The sequence below is a fragment of the Ciconia boyciana genome, chromosome 2, assembly GCF_034638445.1.
Source record: "Ciconia boyciana chromosome 2, ASM3463844v1, whole genome shotgun sequence".
Lineage (NCBI taxonomy): Eukaryota > Metazoa > Chordata > Aves > Ciconiiformes > Ciconiidae > Ciconia > Ciconia boyciana.
Genome location: NC_132935.1, coordinates 167823601 through 167843201, shown reverse-complemented (window position 1 = coordinate 167843201; position 19601 = coordinate 167823601). Strand labels below are relative to the sequence as shown.

Below are 19601 nucleotides of genomic sequence, written 5' to 3'. Positions count from 1 at the left end.
TTTCTGGCTCTTGATTTTTCCAGATTTGCCTGGTAACCCAGGGAGTCCCTGGTGCTGCTGCACATAACCTCTGCAAGAGCAGGGTCCTGTTGTTTTTGGAATAACGTGCACGCAGGGAAGCGGTAGCGATGGGGACTGAAGCAGTGCTGCTGCCCCATAGGGAAATATCAGGTCCAGTTTTATGTAAAGTTTTAGGCATTTCTTTTGAAGACAAGCTATGGAGGTCGTAGTAAATATATGGCTGATAGGGAACAGCTCACCATAGCGAGCATCGTGTCTGCTAGGCGTGCTAGGATCCGGAACGTTGAGAAAGATGGGAAGGAGATAAAGCGCGTGAAGACCACCTTGGGTAAGAGGGTAAATAAATCAACAAGAGCAGCGAAAGTATCTACTGCAGGTGGCCTGTGCATGCCGAGGGATTTGGATGTGGCTCCTCAACACTTGATTGGCGACTTCAGTCTGGGGCTGGCTGGAATATTGCTTTTGTTGGTGTGTGCGCTATTCTGAAAAGCCGTCGTTTGGAGAGAGATTTGCAGACTGGCAGAACATTGTGGCGGAGTTAAAGCTTATCTTGGGAGAAGACAACCTTCTCTTGGTAGTCATCCCACCAGAAGACAGTCTGTGGACTGTCGCAAATCCGGCCAAGGGTGGAGAGGTTATACACCCAGAAGATGACCCGTCCCACCTGACATGGCTTTGTTCAAAGGTATTTCTAGCTCGGCTCTCCTCGCTGTCCTGCTGCTGCGCCCATTTCCCAGGCTTAGAGTTTTGCGGTCGGGACTTTGAGGGGAGCCAACCCTGCAGCAGAAGACCATTGCTGAAGACCATAAGCAGCAGAAGACCATTGCTGACACCTTTATGTTGGTATCTGCAGGCTAGGGACACATCTAGGAGAAAGATATGGCTGAGTTATGAGCTGAAGGTGCAGATTAACGTACCAGAACCTTTTTTTTGGGTGGACATGGAGGTGGGGGAAGACGGGCATAATTTGTACGTGTGGGCTAGAAGGCCACCACGGTACTGTGCGAGGGGCTGGGATTAATGATGGGAAGGAAATGGAGTGAGCGATACCTGCCCAAAACACCAAATGCTTGGTCCCGGTGGAGCTGGCAGGAGCTTTGGCTTTCCTGGTGCTCTCCTGGTTAAGCACAAGGAAAGAGTGGAGGGGTTCAGGGTGATATTAAACAAGGGAAAACTTCGGACAGATATCAAGGAAAGCTGTTTCACAATGCATCTTGGGTTTAAAGCCTGGCTGTGCTGCAGAACGCAATCCGTGAGGTTTGTGTTGGAGTGTAGGGGTAACTCGTCATTCTCTTCCGTCTCCACTTTTAAATTCACCTTTCCTATGGTTAACAAGGATATTTGATTGACCCCTCATTTCACCCACCAGACCAGGAAGGTGCAGACAGGCTTTCCATTTCAATTGAAGAAAACCACCTGCCAGCACCTTCTCTTAATGCTCCTTGTTTTCCTCCTCACATCACCCACAAGGTCTTGTTCTTTTACAGAATAAACCCTGCTCGAAGGGGAGCTTTATTCTTGCGTCTGGGCTTTTTGCTGTGATACACCTACCTGTGCGATAGCATAAAAACATAAATTCATCAGAACTGCCTGAGATTAAGGCGTATAATCATCATAGCTACACCACCAGGATGACCAGGCTGCAAGTTGTATTCAGAGAGCCCGTCTCAGCGGGAGTTATTTTCTGTTCCGTGGTGTTTCTTGCTTGCGGCTGAGTGATGCTTTTTTCCTCTTGGGCTTTGCAGCAACACTTTTGTCTTGGAGTACTGCGGAGAAGTGCTGGATCACAAAGAGTTCAAGGCTCGCGTGAAGGAATATGCCCGGAACAAGAACATTCACTATTATTTCATGGCCCTGAAGAATGACGAGGTGAGCAGTGTGGTTGCTGTGCTTGGCTTCGGGGGAGGCTGGCTGGGCGTAGCCCTGGTTACGTACAGCGCCGACTCCCTGTGAACCCACTAAGCACCGTCCTGAATCTATCAGAAATGTTCTCCTAAGGAAAGGAAACTTTGGCTGGCTTTGTGTTGTCATACCTTACATGGCTTTTTTAACCCATTGCTCAGTTTCAACCTGGTTTAACAGAAGTCTGGTAGCTTAACTCTATCCTGGTGTCCTTGGAGAGGAGAAATTGTCCTCCCGAGGCAAAGGACGGAGTATGGCCCATCCCTTCCACACGAGCAGACCTCTGTGGGGGAGAAACCCCGTCTGTGTCTCTGCTCGGGGAGATGCTTCAAGCCAAACTCAACCTTCTTGGGTGCCCAAGTAAACCAGTCTAGAAGACACACCAAGAAACCACGTTTCCTTTCTTCCCTTGCTCACAGAACTACATTAAATTGGGACGCTTTTAGCTGGTGGAGTCCCTACGTGCAGGATTACTGTCACTGAAATATTTATATACCAGGAGTTCTCTATTATTTCTCTTGACTTCAGCTCTATGGGATCGTGGAGCTGCGACGCAGAGAGCGCAGCCTTGCTTACCTCGGGCGACGGGCCCTCCCTCGCTGAGAACAAAGCGTATAAATAGAAATTTAATATCATATTCTGCTTGTCTCTTCTGTCAAGACTTTTTGGGTCTGGGTAGCTTTACAGTAAATGAGCTAAAAATACTCCGAGTGCTTTTTTCCTCTTTTTTTCCCCCCCAAAGTAAGCAATTTTTGTAGCTGCCGTGGGATTGTTACGTGATCACAAGGGGGCACAGAGGAGTGTTTCCAGTTATAAAAGGGAGGACGCAGTGATCCAGGAGATGACCTTTCTATTCGAGCACCACGTGTGTGGCAGAGCCGTTCGGCTTTCCCAGCCCTCACGGTCATTGTACCACGTATCAGAGGGTCAGAAACAGATATGAAAAATTCAGGATCCCCACCCAACTAAGAACTCTGCGTTAACCAGCAATGAAAACTAAGAAAACAGGTGAAAACACGTACCAGTTGCTTAGTGTTCTTCCTTTTTTGGGGGCTCTTCATATCATTATAAGACCCGTTCTCCAAACCAAATAAAGTTGATAGCTGGAGCAGGAAAGGGCGATGACTTCTACGTGGGTTGTGTTCAAACATGCGGCGTTCATAGCTATACTGCTTCGTATTTCTGCCCGGTGCGGAGGGAGAGAGGCTGTTTCGCTCTATTTGTTGTTTCTTTTCAGATAATCGATGCTACCCAGAAAGGAAACTGCTCTCGTTTTATGAACCACAGCTGTGAACCAAACTGCGAGACACAAAAGGTAAACTGCTGGATCAAAGCTGCCGGCTTCTCACTTCCACTGCCTTGCGACTTGGCAAGCTCAGAGTGAAAAGCGTTCCTCCTTTATCTTTGCATCTCTTTGTTTTGGGTTGTTGTTGTTGTTGTTGTAACTTAGTGAAATGGAAACAGCTACCTTTGAGATGGGCGTGTACTGCCGATCCCGATAGCAAATTTTAAGTTTATCAGTGATGCTGTTTGAAGGATTAGCCTTGTTAATTTAAAGCAAAACCAGAGTCAAGCCTGGCTTTTGTAACAGATATTGTCATCTTGTTTTTTCCTTGCCTTAGTGGACTGTGAATGGGCAGCTCAGAGTTGGATTTTTCACCACCAAACTAGTCCCGTCGGGCTCAGAGCTGACGTTTGATTACCAGTTCCAGAGATACGGGTACGTTTCGGCGCTCTCTGCTTAAGCTGCTGGAAGTGGGGTTTTGTGAGTGTTGGTGCAATGAACAAATCCTGCTCCGAAACAAACCATTGCAAAGCCTGGTCTAACAGAGCAGTTGTAAATGAACTGGAATTCAACTATATAAAAAGCTACCTGGATAAAGCTTCTTCCATTTTCTAACACAAGAGACTGGGAGAGGAACGTCCCATTGATTTAATACGTCTTTTCCAGTGTCACTTTCTTGCCTTTTTGTTCCACTTCATACCATCTCTCCCCAGTGGACATTTCCCACATAATTATCTTGACTGTTTCTTTCCTCTGTCTAATTATTAATTACCCAAGCTCCAGACTTTGCAATGCTCTTAAAGAATGCCTCTTCTTCTCCACCCACCCCTGTTTTACGACTTTGCAAATACTTGCAGAGCTGTAAAACCCCAACAGATAGCACGTTCCCTCTTCCTGTCCGACTCCAGAAGTGCAGGTGTGCAAGCTCCAGCGTGGGCTTTGGCTCCCTTCGCTAAACCCGAGCCTAATATTTTTATATTACTGCTTGTCCAGGTGTATGGCAAAGTATTTCACTCTCTTTAATGCGATTAGCACAAAATAGCGTCTGACAGGCTTGAAGCAACATGTAATTATGAGATTAATTGTAGATCCATTTTATAATCCCTAGGTTATTTTTACTGAATACAGTTGTTTAAGGAGCGTCTCTTCCTTTTCCTTCTGGATCCGGCCTTATGCAACACTATGGCTCTTTCTATACGCAGAAGAATCAGAAATGAATTTTTTAGGTGCATTATAAAATTATTTGTGCTAAAGCGTCAGATGCTGTCGTTAATTTTCTGTTCCTGGTGCAAACTTGCAGGAAGGAAGGCAAACTTAGCCTCAGCCTTTCTGGTTGCTCTTGCAGCAAAGCCTGTTTGATTCCTAGGCACGTGGGAATATCTCTAAAGCTGGGGAAGGTCACGTAATATGCAGTCTGTACACCCACAGTTTTATTTTTGCCTGTATATGGCCTGGTCAAAATTATTAAGGGTTTCATATTATGGCCCCGTTAGGGCCTCTCTGATGGAGAATCATTTTGCTATATTGGTTCACTCCGATGTCTCGTATATTTGAGTTCAGTGAACCTAGTCTTGTCTCGCTGGAGTTTTCCAGCTCTGATCTCTTGGGCATCCTTCCTGAGCTCAGGTTCTGCTTCACAGAAGGTCCTGCAGTTGAGCTTCCCTGATTCTTACTGCTCGTACTGCAGAGCCACGTTCCTCCAGTGGATTATGCACGTTTCCAAAAAAGAACCCCGTTCACCCAAACAAGTGTGCCATATACTTTAAAATGTATGGTATGTCAAGTAGAAAATACAGAGGCTTTGTAGAAATACTGAATATAAGATAATTTATCTCTCTTCTGCTCTCCATTGCTGTGTATCTGTGCAAAAACCCATCTTCCACCTGAGTTTTACTACTTCCACGAATCCTCAGCTCATTCTTTATTCTGTTTTGAGCTACAAAATGCAAGCCTTTTTCCTAATGAATATCTAATCATAATTATATGTTCATTAGGAAAATTAATATATTGATTGCAGCGTGTGGTAAGAAGTTAGCCGACCCAACAGCCCCACCTTTTCCTTTCTGGTTCTTGGTTCTTGACCTACGAAGAGCCTGGAAGTGAAGCAGGCTTTGGTTTCCAGCTGAGACAACATGGGATCACGGTAGCTCTGTAAGAAATAAAAGACTTTGCTTGAATTTTCAGTGGCCAGAAAGGCCTTGCCATGCAGAGAAGTTCCCGTCCCTGTCTTCTGAGGATGCACTTAAGAGGAAGGTAAAATAACTCGCTGTGGATGCAGTTGATCTGTTATTAAACTGCTCTCTCGCTTACGCTCACCAACAGCAAAGAGGCTCAGAAATGTTTCTGCGGCTCGGCCAACTGCCGGGGTTACCTGGGAGGAGAGAACAGGGTCAGCATCCGAGCCGCCGGAGGGAAAATGAAAAAGGAGCGCTCCCGTAAGAAGGACTCGGTGAGTCTGATTCTCCCTTGTGTGTGTGGGGGGGTTTATTTCTAAGAGTAGCAGCAGCCAAGGGTTGACCCTGGGCTTGATCCTCTCTACGTGAGCCTTCAGGTCACCTCTAAGGTCTTCTTCTGCGATCAGTGACTCTCGATGACCTCAAGGCTCAGTCTTTTCCATGGGTGTATTTGTATCATTTTATTTCACAGGGGCCCTCAATACTTGTGTTTTCTTGGAGCTTTAGTTCAATCTGTATTTCCTTTCTCTGGGTTACTTAGCACAAAATCCCGCCAGAGAGGGGCTTTCACAGGTACAATATCTCGCCATCAATACCGCGTGCTACTAAAAAGCATACGAAATTCTACATGGTTTGAAAAATTTGGTTTGTGTTGCATGATTTTTAAACGTCGGTGAAAGACGGGCAATAGCGGGCTTCACCGTTCAGGACATTACCTGAAATTTGATGGCTGAAAGGGGGCAGATGTTTGCCGTCTCCGGGCTGGGATGTGAAATTTGAATCTCTTAATTGCTTTGGCCTAAAGGCAAGTCAGCTTCCAGGAGGAACTTGTATGAACACGTGTCGTATTTGTGCAGACTTCAGTTACAGTTGTGTTTGCAGATGGACGTGAATGAAATATGTAACGTAAATCCAGACTTGTTTTTAGTCTTTTTATAGCTTTTCATGCATGTAGTCCCCTCATTGAATTGCAGGGATGGGTTCACATGGTAGATGTAGGAAACTGCAGAGAAGTCTGAGCAAAGCAGTCAAAAGGAGTTTTTCCTGGGTGCAGACTGCTGCAAGAAACTGGACGGGCTCCTTCTGCTTCCTACGAGATGTAATTGTTCTCTCCTTGAAATACAAATCTCTATTCCTCCAAAAAAGATTTGTCACCTGCTCTTTTGGGAGAAGCTACCTTTGAAAACGCCAGCTTCATCTGTATTTACTGTATCGGAGAGTCAGGAAGCCAAGAAATTATTTATATGTCATTTATAAGTGGTTTTAAAATGCTAATTGGTGGCACTGAGCAGTAGGCTAAATTATGAACGTTGATATTTTCCGTGTCCACATGGAAAGGAATGCGCCTCTGGTTGTAAAGATTATAAATACCAGTTAGGTATTTAAAGAAGTCAATCTATCCGCAATTAAAGATAATCTCTTAGCGCACATCTGTTTTCCTTTGCGAAAAGATAAACTTTGCGACTGGGAGTATTTTGGTGCACGCACCTGGAATTTCCTCCACGCAGCGTTAGATGTATACGTTCAAAACGTGCCTAAAACATCTCTAATTCATTAGGAGAAATGGATATTAGAGTCGGGGGATTCCTGCGTGTTGCGTGTGTGTCAGGCAGGAGTGCAACTGGCTGCCCTCTGTCCCCAGTATAGACGGAACTGGTGGGAACAGCGTGCTCTTGTACGGGATTTATGGTCTAAAAAAAAAACCAACCCTTAATAGGCCAGATAAAAGAAACCCAACCACGTTGAGTCAAATTAAAGCCAGGCTTCTTTTCCGTATGGGCAAATTGCTCGGGAGAGGCTTCTCTTGGCTCTCAAAGCCAAGGAGCGGATTCTCTCTGCCATCGCGTAGGATGGCATGAGCCCGGCACGACCTGAGAGTTGTTTTTCTTTGGCCGTGGTAGGTGGACGGGGAGCTGGAAGCGCTGCTGGAGAACGGAGAGGGTCTCTCTGATAAGAACCAAGTTCTCAGCTTATCCCGGCTGATGGTTCGGATCGAAACTCTGGAGCAGAAGCTCACCTGCCTCAAACTCATACAGGTGAGGAGGTCCCAGCTGAAGGGGAGGAGGCCGTGTCCCGTTAAAGCAATGTCCTTGGAGCTCTCGTTGGAGGAGGAAGGGGAGGGTGGGAGAAAGGCCTCGCACTTGTGCCGCCATCCCAAGCGCGAGCCGGGCGGTTCTGCGTGGGTTATAGCTGGAGTGTAATCTCCCCCTGTTGCTCGTTTCGTATTTGGTAGAACTTGGGTGGTGACGCAGAATGCCCATTTCTAGAAGCAACTTGTACATAAGGGATTTAGACTGTAAATGAGTAGTTTGTCGGCTTAAAATCCTAGCTGTCTTATCTCCAAAATTGTCTTGCGTTCTTACCTCTGACCGAGTGCAGATGAGTTGCAGCCAGTTTTCTGTGCAACCCGTTATCTCGTTAAGCTTTATTCTGCAATACGAGCTGTCCACCAGGTAACGGTTGTAACGGTTCTGTGTGCGTTGTTGCTCCAAACCCGGCAGTTGTGGCCTCTTAAATTACGTTAGACGTGCACTGATCTTGGCAGGCACCTAGTTCTGGCTTCTGCAGTGGGTTTGACAGGTAACGTAAGCCCAGTTGAGCAGTTAGCCATGTTAGCCGGTGGAAGTCAACGGGGTTTTTTTGCCTGTAAGTCTCCGACCATTCCCACGGACTCTCTCTAACTTTGGCTCATCCAGAACACGCACTCGCAGTCCTGCCTCAAGTCCTTCCTGGAGTGTCACGGCTTATCTCTCCTCTGGATTTGGATGACGGAACTGGGCGATGGGAGAGGAAGCACCGCTAACAACCTGAAGTTGCAGCTGGAGGTCAGTAATTCCCTCGGGTTTGAAGCTTTCCTAGCAGCGTTGCTAATTGCTCAGAAGCATGATGATTTTTTTTTTTCTTTTTTTTTTTTAAATATACATATCGCGTGCCAAGTGTTCCTGAAAACAAACTGCAGTTATCCTTAATACTACAGCCTAAAATTTCTGCTTTAAGGAAGATCCTTAATATATGGAAAGAATTTGCTCTTGTGGTTTTCCTTAGATTTCTTAGTGACATGAGCCAGACTTAAATAGAGATTGTTGCCGTTGCTGTTTATTCCGTACTGAATCTCACAGGGAATTGGAGGTATGGACGGTCTGAAGTGGAACTTGAATATTTCTGTTTTCTATATGCACTTCAGCGTTGCATGCAGAAAGACATCTGGAAGTTCCTTTATTAAAGAACTCTTCTACAAGAAGGTTGCTGTGCAGTTTGGAGAGGCGCACGCGGCCCTCAGTCCCGAGCAAGAAAGCAGAAGCCGTGTGAGCTCTAGAGCTCCAGGCGCCTCTTCTCCTGCTGACTTCTCCTTTGTTTTTCAGAAACGGTGACAATCCTGCCCAACTCTGCTTCCTTAGCTCAGCACAATTTTTCTCCAAGCTGGTACTAAGCATTTCTGAATGAGTCGTGTCCTACTCATGCCTTTCTCCTCTTTAACACCGTGGGTTCAGGTGTTCCCTCTGAGAAACAAGCGCTGTTGGTATCAGAAGGTGAAGAGCTGCCTACCTGTGCTTTTGTGAGCCTTCAGCTCTTGGGGTGGGATGGGGGTACCTGAAGATTTCTGGAGCCCAGCTCGATATCAGACCTAATGAGACAGCTTCTGTGTTTCTCTCGAAGCGGCTGTGTCACTGGTGGTGAGAGGGACAGCAGATCTGTCCGCTCTGCAGTGTGTCCTATGGGAAGGCCACCAGTTCCACCACCTAGTCCTCATCCGTCCTTACTTAGACAAAGTTTTGGCTGTAAATACCTGGAAAATTTTAGTGCTGTTGGGTTAGGGGTCTCTGACGTTACGTTAGAGCTTGCTGACTTGCAGGCTTTGAGTAGACCTACCCATACTTCATCAGCCTTGTGCTGGGCAGAGCATGCTGTTGCTGATGGGCCGCGTACGTTGTGTCCAAGGCATGGATTCAGCGGGTGCCTCAAGTTTTCTGATGTGATGTAGCTTTTCAGTACTTACAGCCAAAGCAGAAGTGCTTGACAGCTGCCGAGTCAAGTTCCTCTCGCCGCAATGCGTCACCCCCGTGTTGCCGTGTGGGGAGGTGCTGCTCACGAGGCTAGAAAAAGATCTTTTGAGACAAAATCTACAGGGACTGAGTTAATCTGTTGCAGTAACTGCTCTTAGGAGGGATTCCCCTTTGGGATTCACCTTTGGAATAGCTCTTAGGAGCTATTCCCCTTTGGGACTGCAGTATTTTCTTCTTTGAGGTAGGTAGGATCCATCCCACATGATAGATGTTGAAGCCGTTGCTCTGAGGGAGTCTCGAGTCTGGATTTTTGTACATATGGTGCCTACCTCTTGCTCCCTGACGTACAGGTGCCATGGCATTGCAGAGCTGCTAGGTAGCTCGCCTCCGACTTGTCTTCGACCTCTGGCTTTGGAGAAATCAATGGTCAGGTTAGACTCTGGTTTTCCCCTGGAACAGATTCAGGCACTCAGCCTCATTGATCTCAAACCCAGAGCTGCTCCCCACAAGTTTCAGGAGGGAAACTGAATTGCTGTGGTTGTGGTGGCTTCATCTCGATGCATCTGGTCACAATACACTGTCAACTTTGGTGGGGTTTTGTGGATTGGATATGTTATTTTAAAATCCCCGTAACTCTTCACTGAGTTGCAAGTGGGGCTTGGGATAGGGGCCAGATAACACTATGCTTTTTTTCCCCCCTTTTTTTTAAAACTATCATTGTTTTAAGAGAAATGGTCTTTTGGCCATCGGATGCCCATGGCAGAAATTAGCATAATGCCATAAAACCATCTTCTGTCCTCCACTCTTGGAGGGCTGGCTTTGAAAGCAAACGAGTTGAAAAGTCCTGGAGAAGGGCTGGCTATCTCTTGCTTCAAAACCGGGCATTTGGGGTCTGGTGTTGGGAGAGAAGTTGCTGAAGTCACTTGCTGGATCCTGGAAAGGTTGTGCTCATTTAACGTCTGGTGCTTCTTTCTGTGCCCGTGATCCCCGTTCCCACTGACAGGTTTTGTAAAAGGATTTCGAAGATCTTTTCAAGAACTTGTTTCTCATCTCAGGCTTTGGACACGACCCAGTTGAGGCCAAGCTTTTTGGCTGGTCTCCAGGGGAAAGCGCTATAGCATGAGCTGTGCTGTGGTCTCTGACACTGTGTTGGCTCCATCACCTGGTACCTCCAGGTGTTTCTGGGTGTCTGAAGGAGGATACCTGTTCCTGGGACCCCCTTGTTGGGTGCTGGAAGCGTGTTGTGGTACTGAGAGTGCAGGTGCTAGCGGCAGCCTCATTTTTCTGGCAAGATTAAATCAGCTGGAAGTGCCATCAGTATCAGGGATGCTCACCTCGTCTCGTGGTTGGAGGACTGAAGGAAGATCCCCAGTTGTCCACAAGGTTTAGCTCCATGAGCAGCAGACCGTTGACACTGGTAATGCTCCAGCTTCTGCTGCAGCACAGGGCACCTCTGTCGAGTGAGGAAAAAGCTTTCCCGGTATTAGTTTGCAAACTTTTTTGTGTTGATCGCCTCTATTTTGACTGCCGATACATCTTGATGTTTCTGATCAGGTTTTCTTTCACGTTGCCTATCTAACTGCTGTATTGTTGCCTTGATTGCCCTAGGAATGGGTATGGCCAGCCATAAGCGTCTGAGCTCTTTGAAATCAGTTTAATTGCAACTAATTGCTAAATGAGTTTAACTGCTAAATACTTGTGCTCAGTGTTTTCCACCCACTCACGGTTTATTTGCTCTCTGCAGAAGTTCACCCCTGCAGTTCAGCCTCGAGCAGGGACGCCGCTATCCCCGACCCGTGACCTGTCACCATCATATTGATATTGCAGAGTTACCTCTTGTTGAGAAAAGGAAATTGTTCCAAGTTGGAGACGGCTTTAAATTCTAATGGCTCTAACAGTGTGATTTTTGTCTTTGCGATTAGATTATGAAGACGCTAGAGCTCCTGCCTATACCTACCAAGAACATGCTGGAGGAGAGCAAAGTGCTTCCCATTATTCAGCGCTGGGCTCAGACCAAGACGGCTGTCCCACAGCTCAGCGAAGGGGATGGCTACTCGAGCGAGAACACCTCGCGGGCTCACACGCCACTCAACACGCCGGATCTTTCCACCAAGCAGAGCGCGGAAGGTGACACGGACACCCCTAAGAAGCTGGTATTTCGAAGGCTGAAAATTATAAGTGAAAACAGCATGGACAGTGCCATCTCGGATACAACCAGTGAGCTGGAAGGGAAGGAGGGCAAAGAGGACCTGGACCAGCTGGAGGGTGCTCCGATGGAGGTGTCAGAGGAGCAGCAGCAGCAGGAGATCAAAGCTGCTGTTGATGCGCCGGTGGAGAGCAGCAAACCCCAAGCTGCAGAGCTGGAGGCTGAGCCTGAAGCCGAGGTCAAAGAGAGCAACGGTGCGAAGCTGGAAGAGCCCATTACGATGGAAACGCCATCTCAAGACGAAGAGGAAGGCGTATCCGACGTTGAGAGCGAGAGGAGCCAAGAACAAACGGACAAAATTGTGGATGTGAGCGATTTGGCTACCAGGCTGCTCGACAGCTGGAAGGAGCTCAAGGTAAGAGACACCTACCTGCAGCTACACCACCTCTACTCTTGCTAAGGAAAATGCAGAGTTGTTTGCGGTTCAGTACAAACGGGGCTAAGTTGTTGTCCTGTTGGTAAATGCTTGACAACTGAGATTGCCTTTTCTACGCGAAAGGGCTTCTCCAGGTGCTTTCTGTATATATCCTTTCATTGCAAACTACCCTGTACGTGACTTACAGCAGATTTCCAGGCGTCGGTGCGTTGCACGCTGAAAAGAGCAGATAATTCAGTTTGGGCACCACGAAGACACCTTAGTCATCCAGTTCTTTTTTTAGGCTGTTCAGGGGGAGGGCAGCTGTAAGGGATTGAGATTCCCTTCTCAACCCATCAGAAAAAGAGGCTAGCGACAGCGCCACAAGCATTTTTGGTTGAAGTGGCCCTGTATCTGTTAATGTTGAAACAAATTGATGGAGCGTCTACTCCTAAATTCAATTATCACAACATCGTCAGCGTTTCCTGTCCTGTTAACATCTGCTTTTCATCTGTAACGTATAGAGCCTCCAGAAACCGGTCTGTTGGCCATATTGCGTTCTCTCGATAGTCGTAGCGCTGGGTTAACCTCTGGGTGTTTGCAGTTGGTGTTTAGATCAGGTGAATACTCAGATTTGTGGGTGTTATTTGAGCCTTTAAAGACTGCTAGAGTATGCAGCTGCTCACGGTTTCACTCCCATCAAGGTCTTCCTCAAGCAGATAACCTCTTTAAGAGAAGGGCTTGGTGGCTGCAGGCTGCCTTCTCTTCTCTAGAATCCTCCTCTGTCCCCACGCGGCGTAGGTGGCCAACTTGGCCGCTCCATCTTCAGCCGACAGCTTTTTTTGATGGGACATAGGATGACGTTCCAGTAACTCGCCACTCAACGTTTCAGGCATTTCCTGGGGTTTCTTTAGGTCTTTGGAAACTCCTTGCCCATCTGCTGCTTCTGTAGGATTATATTCCTTATAGTATATTCCTTATAGTATATTCCTTATAGTATATTCGAGAGCAAGAAGGGTGAAGCGTGGGAGCCTTTAAGTTGCTTTTACACTTCAATAAGTGTAAAAGCAGCATTTGCTGAGGATCCAGCAAAGGAATCGAAGGCACTGCTGTGCTTCTGGCATGGTGTGGGCTTGGTGGAAAAGGTTGTGGAGGGTCTTCTGCCCTTCTCTTAATCAAGTGTCCGCCTAGTTTTAATTATTGGAAGTAGTCTTTAGGCAAATTTATGTTTTACGATGCATCATATAGCTAAAGAATTGATTTACCCACTGAATTTGATAATGAGTAATGATTTAGAAGAGGCTAATAAAAATAATGGCTGTTACGCATACTGCAGCGTCACGCGCAGGTGGAGGAGACCGCAGCTAGCTTTGAGTCCGTGAACCTTTGCTTCTACCGTTCAGCGACCGTAGCTACAAACATTAGCATTTATAAAACTTATCTAGAGATTTACATAAGACTTAAGAGAAATCTTACCTTAATCTCTGAATTTTTCAGAAGAATCAGATACTCTTGAACATTTGCAGAATTTGAGCATAATCATTTGAGCCATAAATCTTAGTGGGAGAAGAGGTGAGACTTTACTGTACAAACAACTAAAATATGTTTCTATAGAGAAGTTAGGTTGTGTTTCTTTTTTTTTCCCCCCCTCCCTCTCCTTTCTTTACCAAGTGGATCTGATTGTTTACTAGATTTTAATTTGCAGACTCTTAAAATCTCACGGAGGGGGCCTCATGATTTTCTTTCCTGAAGCGACACTGTCAGGTTGAATTTATGGTGAAATTGAAGCCAAGTCCTTTGCCAACCATTGCTAATACCTGGGATTGTTTAAACTGAAAGCTAAGTCAAGTCTTAGTCCTACACTGCTTTGGAGATAGACTTGCTTTGGACTACCCAGACTGAGTTTTCTGTTTGCAAGCAGACGTGTTCACTTCCAGGATGACGTGCTGCGGTGTTTAAACTTGAAACAGCACAGAAAAAAATGTTGAAAAGCACTAATGAAAAGTGTGAAGTTTCACAAAATGAGTGACTCCTCCAAAATGTTGGTTTGAGACCAAATTTGATCTGACAGTGTCATTTGACCACCAAGGCTTGTGTTTTCTTTTGAGCTTGGAGGAGCTCAGCCTTGGGTATCTAGAGACCTTTGCTGAAGCCCGTGGTCATGCTGTGGAGTCACGACCCGTCACAGTTGCTATTTAAGATGTAGATTCACATCCTCTCTGGGTACTTATTAATTAACGTCGGGTCGTTGCAAGGATGCTAATAGCCTGATGCAGCGCGTGTGTCTGGTCGTAGGGATGGGGTTGTATCTCACAAGGCCTAGCTTTGTAGTAATCCCAGCAAATCCAACCCAAAAGAGCAGAATCATGCCATGAGTCTGTGAAAACTCATTTCTCTCCTGTAAAGCATTTGTGGGGAAACTGTGACCTGGGGATTCATTCTGTGTCCTGGACTTTATCATGGCACTAAGAGTTAACTGCTTCTGTCTGACTCTCACCTGTTAAGACGCCACCATAGCCCAGCCCGGAGGTGGCCGATGTCTAAAAGAAAAGACTAAGCTGGCACGGCAATGCTTTAGATGGAAGGGGGATGGATAGTCACCGTGGAAAACCTGGTCACCTCAGCGGCAAGAGCGCTAGGTGCCTTTTCCAGCACTTCCAAGCTTTTTAAAAGCTGGTTTTGTTTTGAGTGGTGGAACATCTGCAATAACTGGCATTGGATGGGGGGGCGGGAGGGTCTGAAACCTCGTAACTTAAGCTATGTCCTCTCCAGTCTTGCTGATGACCCCCTTGTAATTTCAACCATTTCCATCTAGCTTCTCAGGGCAGCAAGGAGCTGACCATGTGTCTCCTTTTCTCAACTCCATTTTCAACTCCGTGCTGAAGAAGGGAGAGGACATAGCGTGCATACGGTGAAGAAACGGGAAGATGGTTGGGAAGCTGGATGATGCATGAGCAATATAATAGGTGAAAAGAGGACAGAGGTGGTTAACTCATTGATGCCGACGTTATTTTGGTGCGTCCATTGCCGGCAATGGACGTCGCTCCGGGAAAATCCCAACTCCTGGCATGAAAGGATTAAGTGAGCTATCTTTTTCTATACCTCTATACACAGGACTTGTAAGTCCTCGGCTTACAGGGCTCGTACACGCCGACTCCTTAACCCGCGAGGAGTGTTGGCCACTGCTACATACCCATCGCAACACACACTCACACTCCCCAGTGGGGTAAGTTTTCAGCCTGGGCTTGTGCACGCCGTTCCTGCTCTCTGAGGAAGCGGTGCATACCTTTCCCCATGCTGAAAACTCACCCTGGGTGGCAAAGGCTGGTTGGTGGACACCCAGCAGGGTGCAGGTGGTGGTTCAACATGGTTCTTCCAGGCGTCTTAGCCCGCTCCAGCCGGAGGATTGTGCTCAGGTAAGGCTCCGTGGACTGATCCATACAGCCAAACCCATGATGGAGGTGATATGCAACAGGATGGCCAACAGACCTGGTACTCTACCCTCTCGGCATGACAGGAACAAGCAGTAGGGTCAGCACTGCCAAGCATGGCAGGCTTTTCTCAGTGTCTTTTTGATGGCTTGCGTTTCAGTAGCTAAGGCTGAGGGGCAGGAGAGTGCATTTGGCTTCAAGCGTAGCATCTGCTTTAATAGATTTGGTGTTTCAGGGTGGTCTGGCCCTTGGGGTTTCCTCGCCGTTTACCCCAAAGCGGGCCTGGAGGTCCTGCAGCTCCACTACCCAAGCTCTAGGCTTCGTGCGATGCCCCGTTACACGTCTAAAATCTGTCCCATAGCGAACCTGCGTGCTCTGCCAATTGACTAATGCCGCGTGAACACAACCGGCATGGCAGCGCTGGCTGCTGCAGAACGTCCCACCGTGCTAGCGTAGTTTGGGCTCTGCTCTGTGGCAGGTGGGACTGAGCTTTTGGCATCTTCCTCCACCCCTGGGTGGGCAGAGGATGTCCTCACCTTCTGGGGAGAGGGCAGGTAGGAGTTGTAGCTGTGAGGATCCCCAGACCTTGCCCTCATGAGTTGGAGAAGATTTTTTTTTTTTTTTAAGAAAAACCTTTGGAAAGAGCCATGTGTCTTGGGTTTAAAAGGTTTTAGTTGGACACTTGTGGCCTCACAAGTATTTAGCAGTGACTTGGAGTTCAAGGCTCAGGTGTTACCCCAACTTTGGCCAAGGTGGACTTTCTCTTTTGCAATGAGAACACCCGTTCTGTGAGCTTAATTATCAGCCTGAACAGGGATAGCAGAGCCAGCGACCCAGGCAAACCGAGCTTTCGTCTTCCCCTGAGATAGTCTTTCCAAATCACGTCTGATACATCTCGATAGGACAGCTCTGTGAAGCTCCTCTTGCCTGTCCTGTTCCCAGACAAGCCATCCTGGGGCGACTGGCTCTCGTTCCGGCACGCACATCGCATGCTTTAATTAGGAGGCTTATAATTTGTTATAACTTACAGCAAGAAATAGTTTGCGAAAACAATAGGCACTGGTGAGCGGCCAGGCTGTTGTTTGTGGTGGGTTTTTTTGGCCTTCAAGCAGGGATGTGGTGGCATTAGTCCTTTCTCTTGCTCTCCTCCATCCCTTGGCATCGTGCTGGAGCTTCGTGCTTGTGCAGAGGGAGCTGCAGAGGGGAGGGAGGAAAGCGAGGAAGAGGAGATCCAGCCCTGGCTGGTGGAGCGTTGGGTATCCAGCCTGGTAGGGGACGGATTCGGTTGCGTGATGTTTCTTCAACAAATTGACAATATAAGTTCAGAGTACTCCAGAGCAGAGTTAGGTGAGACAACACGGTCTGTGGGTCGTCTTGGCTTTGAGGACCTAAGCCCTGCCAAATGCCGCGAGCTCTGGAGGGCTGCAGGTGGCTTTCCAGCTCTATGTCCAGGCGTGGGATTCATCCCCTCGGGCCCCAGGAGAAACGTGCCAGGTCCCTGGTTGAGCAGCAGAGGTTTTGAAGCGCGGGTGCACGGCTGGGTTGGCACGGGTCGGCGTAGAAGAGCGGTCACCCCATTGCCCGCTGTGCTTGCATTGGCATGAACACAAGACAAGCCTCTACCCGGTCGTGCTGTTGTTTCCTGACGCCCAGCATTGGTGTCCATGGGTCTTCTCCAGTTTACTCCCATTAAATCAGAAATAATTGGCAGCTAAGGGACAGATTTCTGGAGAGTTTTGTTAAGAGCGCTCTTCCTTTCCTGCTGCTGCATCCTTTGAGTCTTGAGACCGCTCTGCAGCTCTCTTGCCTCTCCCAAGCCAAGGATGGTTTGTGTCTGCAGCTGGACGGCCTCTATTCTGGGGTGGTTTTTTTCTTTTCTTTTGTTTGTAACAGACTTGTATCACTTTTCTTTCTGTGTTTAATTTTCTGTGCAACTCATTAAAAATTGTTCTGGAAGGTAGCGAGCCATTTGGACTCTGTTAGCGGTGGTTGCATTGATTTAGTCGTTATGCACCCTCAGAGCCAGCAGCTTCTGTTTCCAAAAATAAAATAGGCTTTTCTTCGGAGTTCCCCCAGCTTGCATCTGGTTTGACCACCATCTGGTTTTCATGGAGCAATTTTGACATATTCCTCCGCGTGTTGCTGGTTCAAAGACTCGGCTGCCTCCGTCTTCACCAGAGCGATGCTGGCGGCTCTGCAGCCTGTTGGGTAGATCTGTAGCTGCTCTCCAGCAAGACGTAGCTTGCTCCCCGGTCCATAATTATCTTGTATTTTGAGCCACCTGGACCTTTGTTAGGGCAGTCCAATTTGATGGGACGGATCCTGCCATGGGTTCACCCATTTTCCCCCTCCGGTGCCTCCTGTCGCTGTGGTCACAGCCCTGTCTTCCTCTGAAAGATGCTCACTCCTACCTAGGGAGGGCAGATGCTTTCTTGCCCCTTACACGTTCAACCGTCTTTGACCTCAAAGCTTAGACTCAGTTATCTCCGTTGAGTTGAAATCGCTGTATATCTTACCTTCCGCAGCTGCGCTTTCAATGTCATGGTGAACCGAAAGCAACGCGTGGCAGGAGCGGGCAGTGCCATGTTTGCCAAGTCCACTTACTCAGCGTGGCTTCTGGCCTCCTCCTATTCCTCTATCCCTTTTTTCCGGTCATTTCCCATTGCATGTCCCGCTATTTAATGGGACAAATCTTTTTAGGAGCTGGGGAGGCTGGGCTAGCTTAGCTCTTCCCTCCACTTGCCTGCTGCGTTGTCCTTTAGCTGTCCTGGCTGGTTCATCCATCATCTCATGGCTTGGTGGCTCCTACCGCACCTTCTCTCCTGCTGATGGGAACACTGCTCGGGCCAGACGTGGGGTGATTTTTTTTGAACGTGCTGCTCTGTGGTGTGTATGAGAAGGAGCTTTTTGGGGGGCTGAAGCAGGAGAAAGAAAATAAATAGAGAAAATCTGTTGCTGGTGGGTGCTTTTGGGTCTGCAGAAGCTGCCTTCGTGGTCTGCTCCTTCCCGCACGAGGCAGTAAGAAGCAAAATAAATCCCTGCCACTGGACGGCGAGGAAATAGCGTTGTACAGGCTTTATTATCCCAGCCAGGCTTTATTATCCTTCCGCATCCCTCCCCACCCCAAACAGAGAGCTGCTGCCTTGTGTCTTTGCATTTCATTAAACACATCCTAGATTTTGGGGTCTTTTGATCCATAGCAAACGTGTAAATAAATAAGAACAATTTAAAAAGGGCATATTTACAAACTCTTAATGCCTCTCATCATGGCATACGGATTTGCAGACACTTCGGACTGCACGTGTTTGCTGCATTGTGTTGAGGCTCCACAGAAAAGCAAAACAGGTATTTAAGAAAATAAAAATCTTGGCCAAAATAATTTTTTTTTTTTTTTTTAACCTTCAGCAGCACTTTTGAAGTGGTTTTGTCTTGTGAGCAGACCACAACAGGCTTTCTTATACTTTCATTTATTTCACCAAAGGAAAATACATTTTCTTAGCCCACAGGGCACATGGTTTTTTTCCTAACACAATAAAAATGGGACTCTCAAACCTGGGCGCTCTCGTTAAATCCAGTGCTGGAGGTGGACACATTGCTAACGAGTGATGCAATCTGGTGCAACCGGGCAGCCCAGCGGAGATGGCGGTCAATTAATTTCCAGCCAGCTTTGAAAAAATCAAGTGGGATTTTATTTAGAAAATGAACATTATATAAGGTTGAGAGTCAAGTTGAGCTAAAGCTTCGTATTTCTGAGCGTAGGGAAGCTTTAAATACCCAACTAGAAGCAGTCTTCACTCCCCCAGTAACACTTTTATGCATCTTTTTCTCCCCTCTGCCTCATCCATGCCCTAAATGAGAGGATATTTTAGTGCTGTAGGGAAGGTCCCCGCTGTTTTCCCCCCGAGGCATCACGGTACGATCGGTGCATGTGGCATCGCATCGAGTATGAAGAATTAACGCCGTTCGGAGGCTCTCATGGTCGTGGAGTGGGGACTTGGGGAGGCGGCTTCACCGAGGCTTTGGCTTTGCTCCATCTCCTGTCATAGGAAGGCACAAATCCTGCCCTGGGAAAGCCGGGGTCTCGGCACACTCCACCAGAACGGCTTCTTTGTATAGCGCTGAGTATATCTTTTATGAATTAATCATCTTCTTTTGGGATGCAACTGCAGCCTCCGTCAGGGGATGCCCTGGATTTTCTCTCTCTGATTTTTCATAGTTGGTTT

At 47.5% G+C, this 19601-nt stretch overlaps 1 protein-coding gene across 1 annotated transcript in view; it reads left to right on the top strand.

Annotated features, from left to right (window-relative positions):
- Window positions 1-19601, top strand: part of SETD2 (SET domain containing 2, histone lysine methyltransferase) — a 70734-nt gene that overhangs the window by 29002 nt on the left and 22131 nt on the right. The window contains exons 6-12 of the mRNA XM_072854895.1: window positions 1767-1890; window positions 3161-3238; window positions 3546-3643; window positions 5531-5657; window positions 7284-7418; window positions 8079-8207; window positions 11309-11947. Of these exons, the coding sequence (XP_072710996.1) occupies window positions 1767-1890; window positions 3161-3238; window positions 3546-3643; window positions 5531-5657; window positions 7284-7418; window positions 8079-8207; window positions 11309-11947 (1330 nt within the window). The remainder of the gene's footprint in view (window positions 1-1766; window positions 1891-3160; window positions 3239-3545; window positions 3644-5530; window positions 5658-7283; window positions 7419-8078; window positions 8208-11308; window positions 11948-19601) is intronic.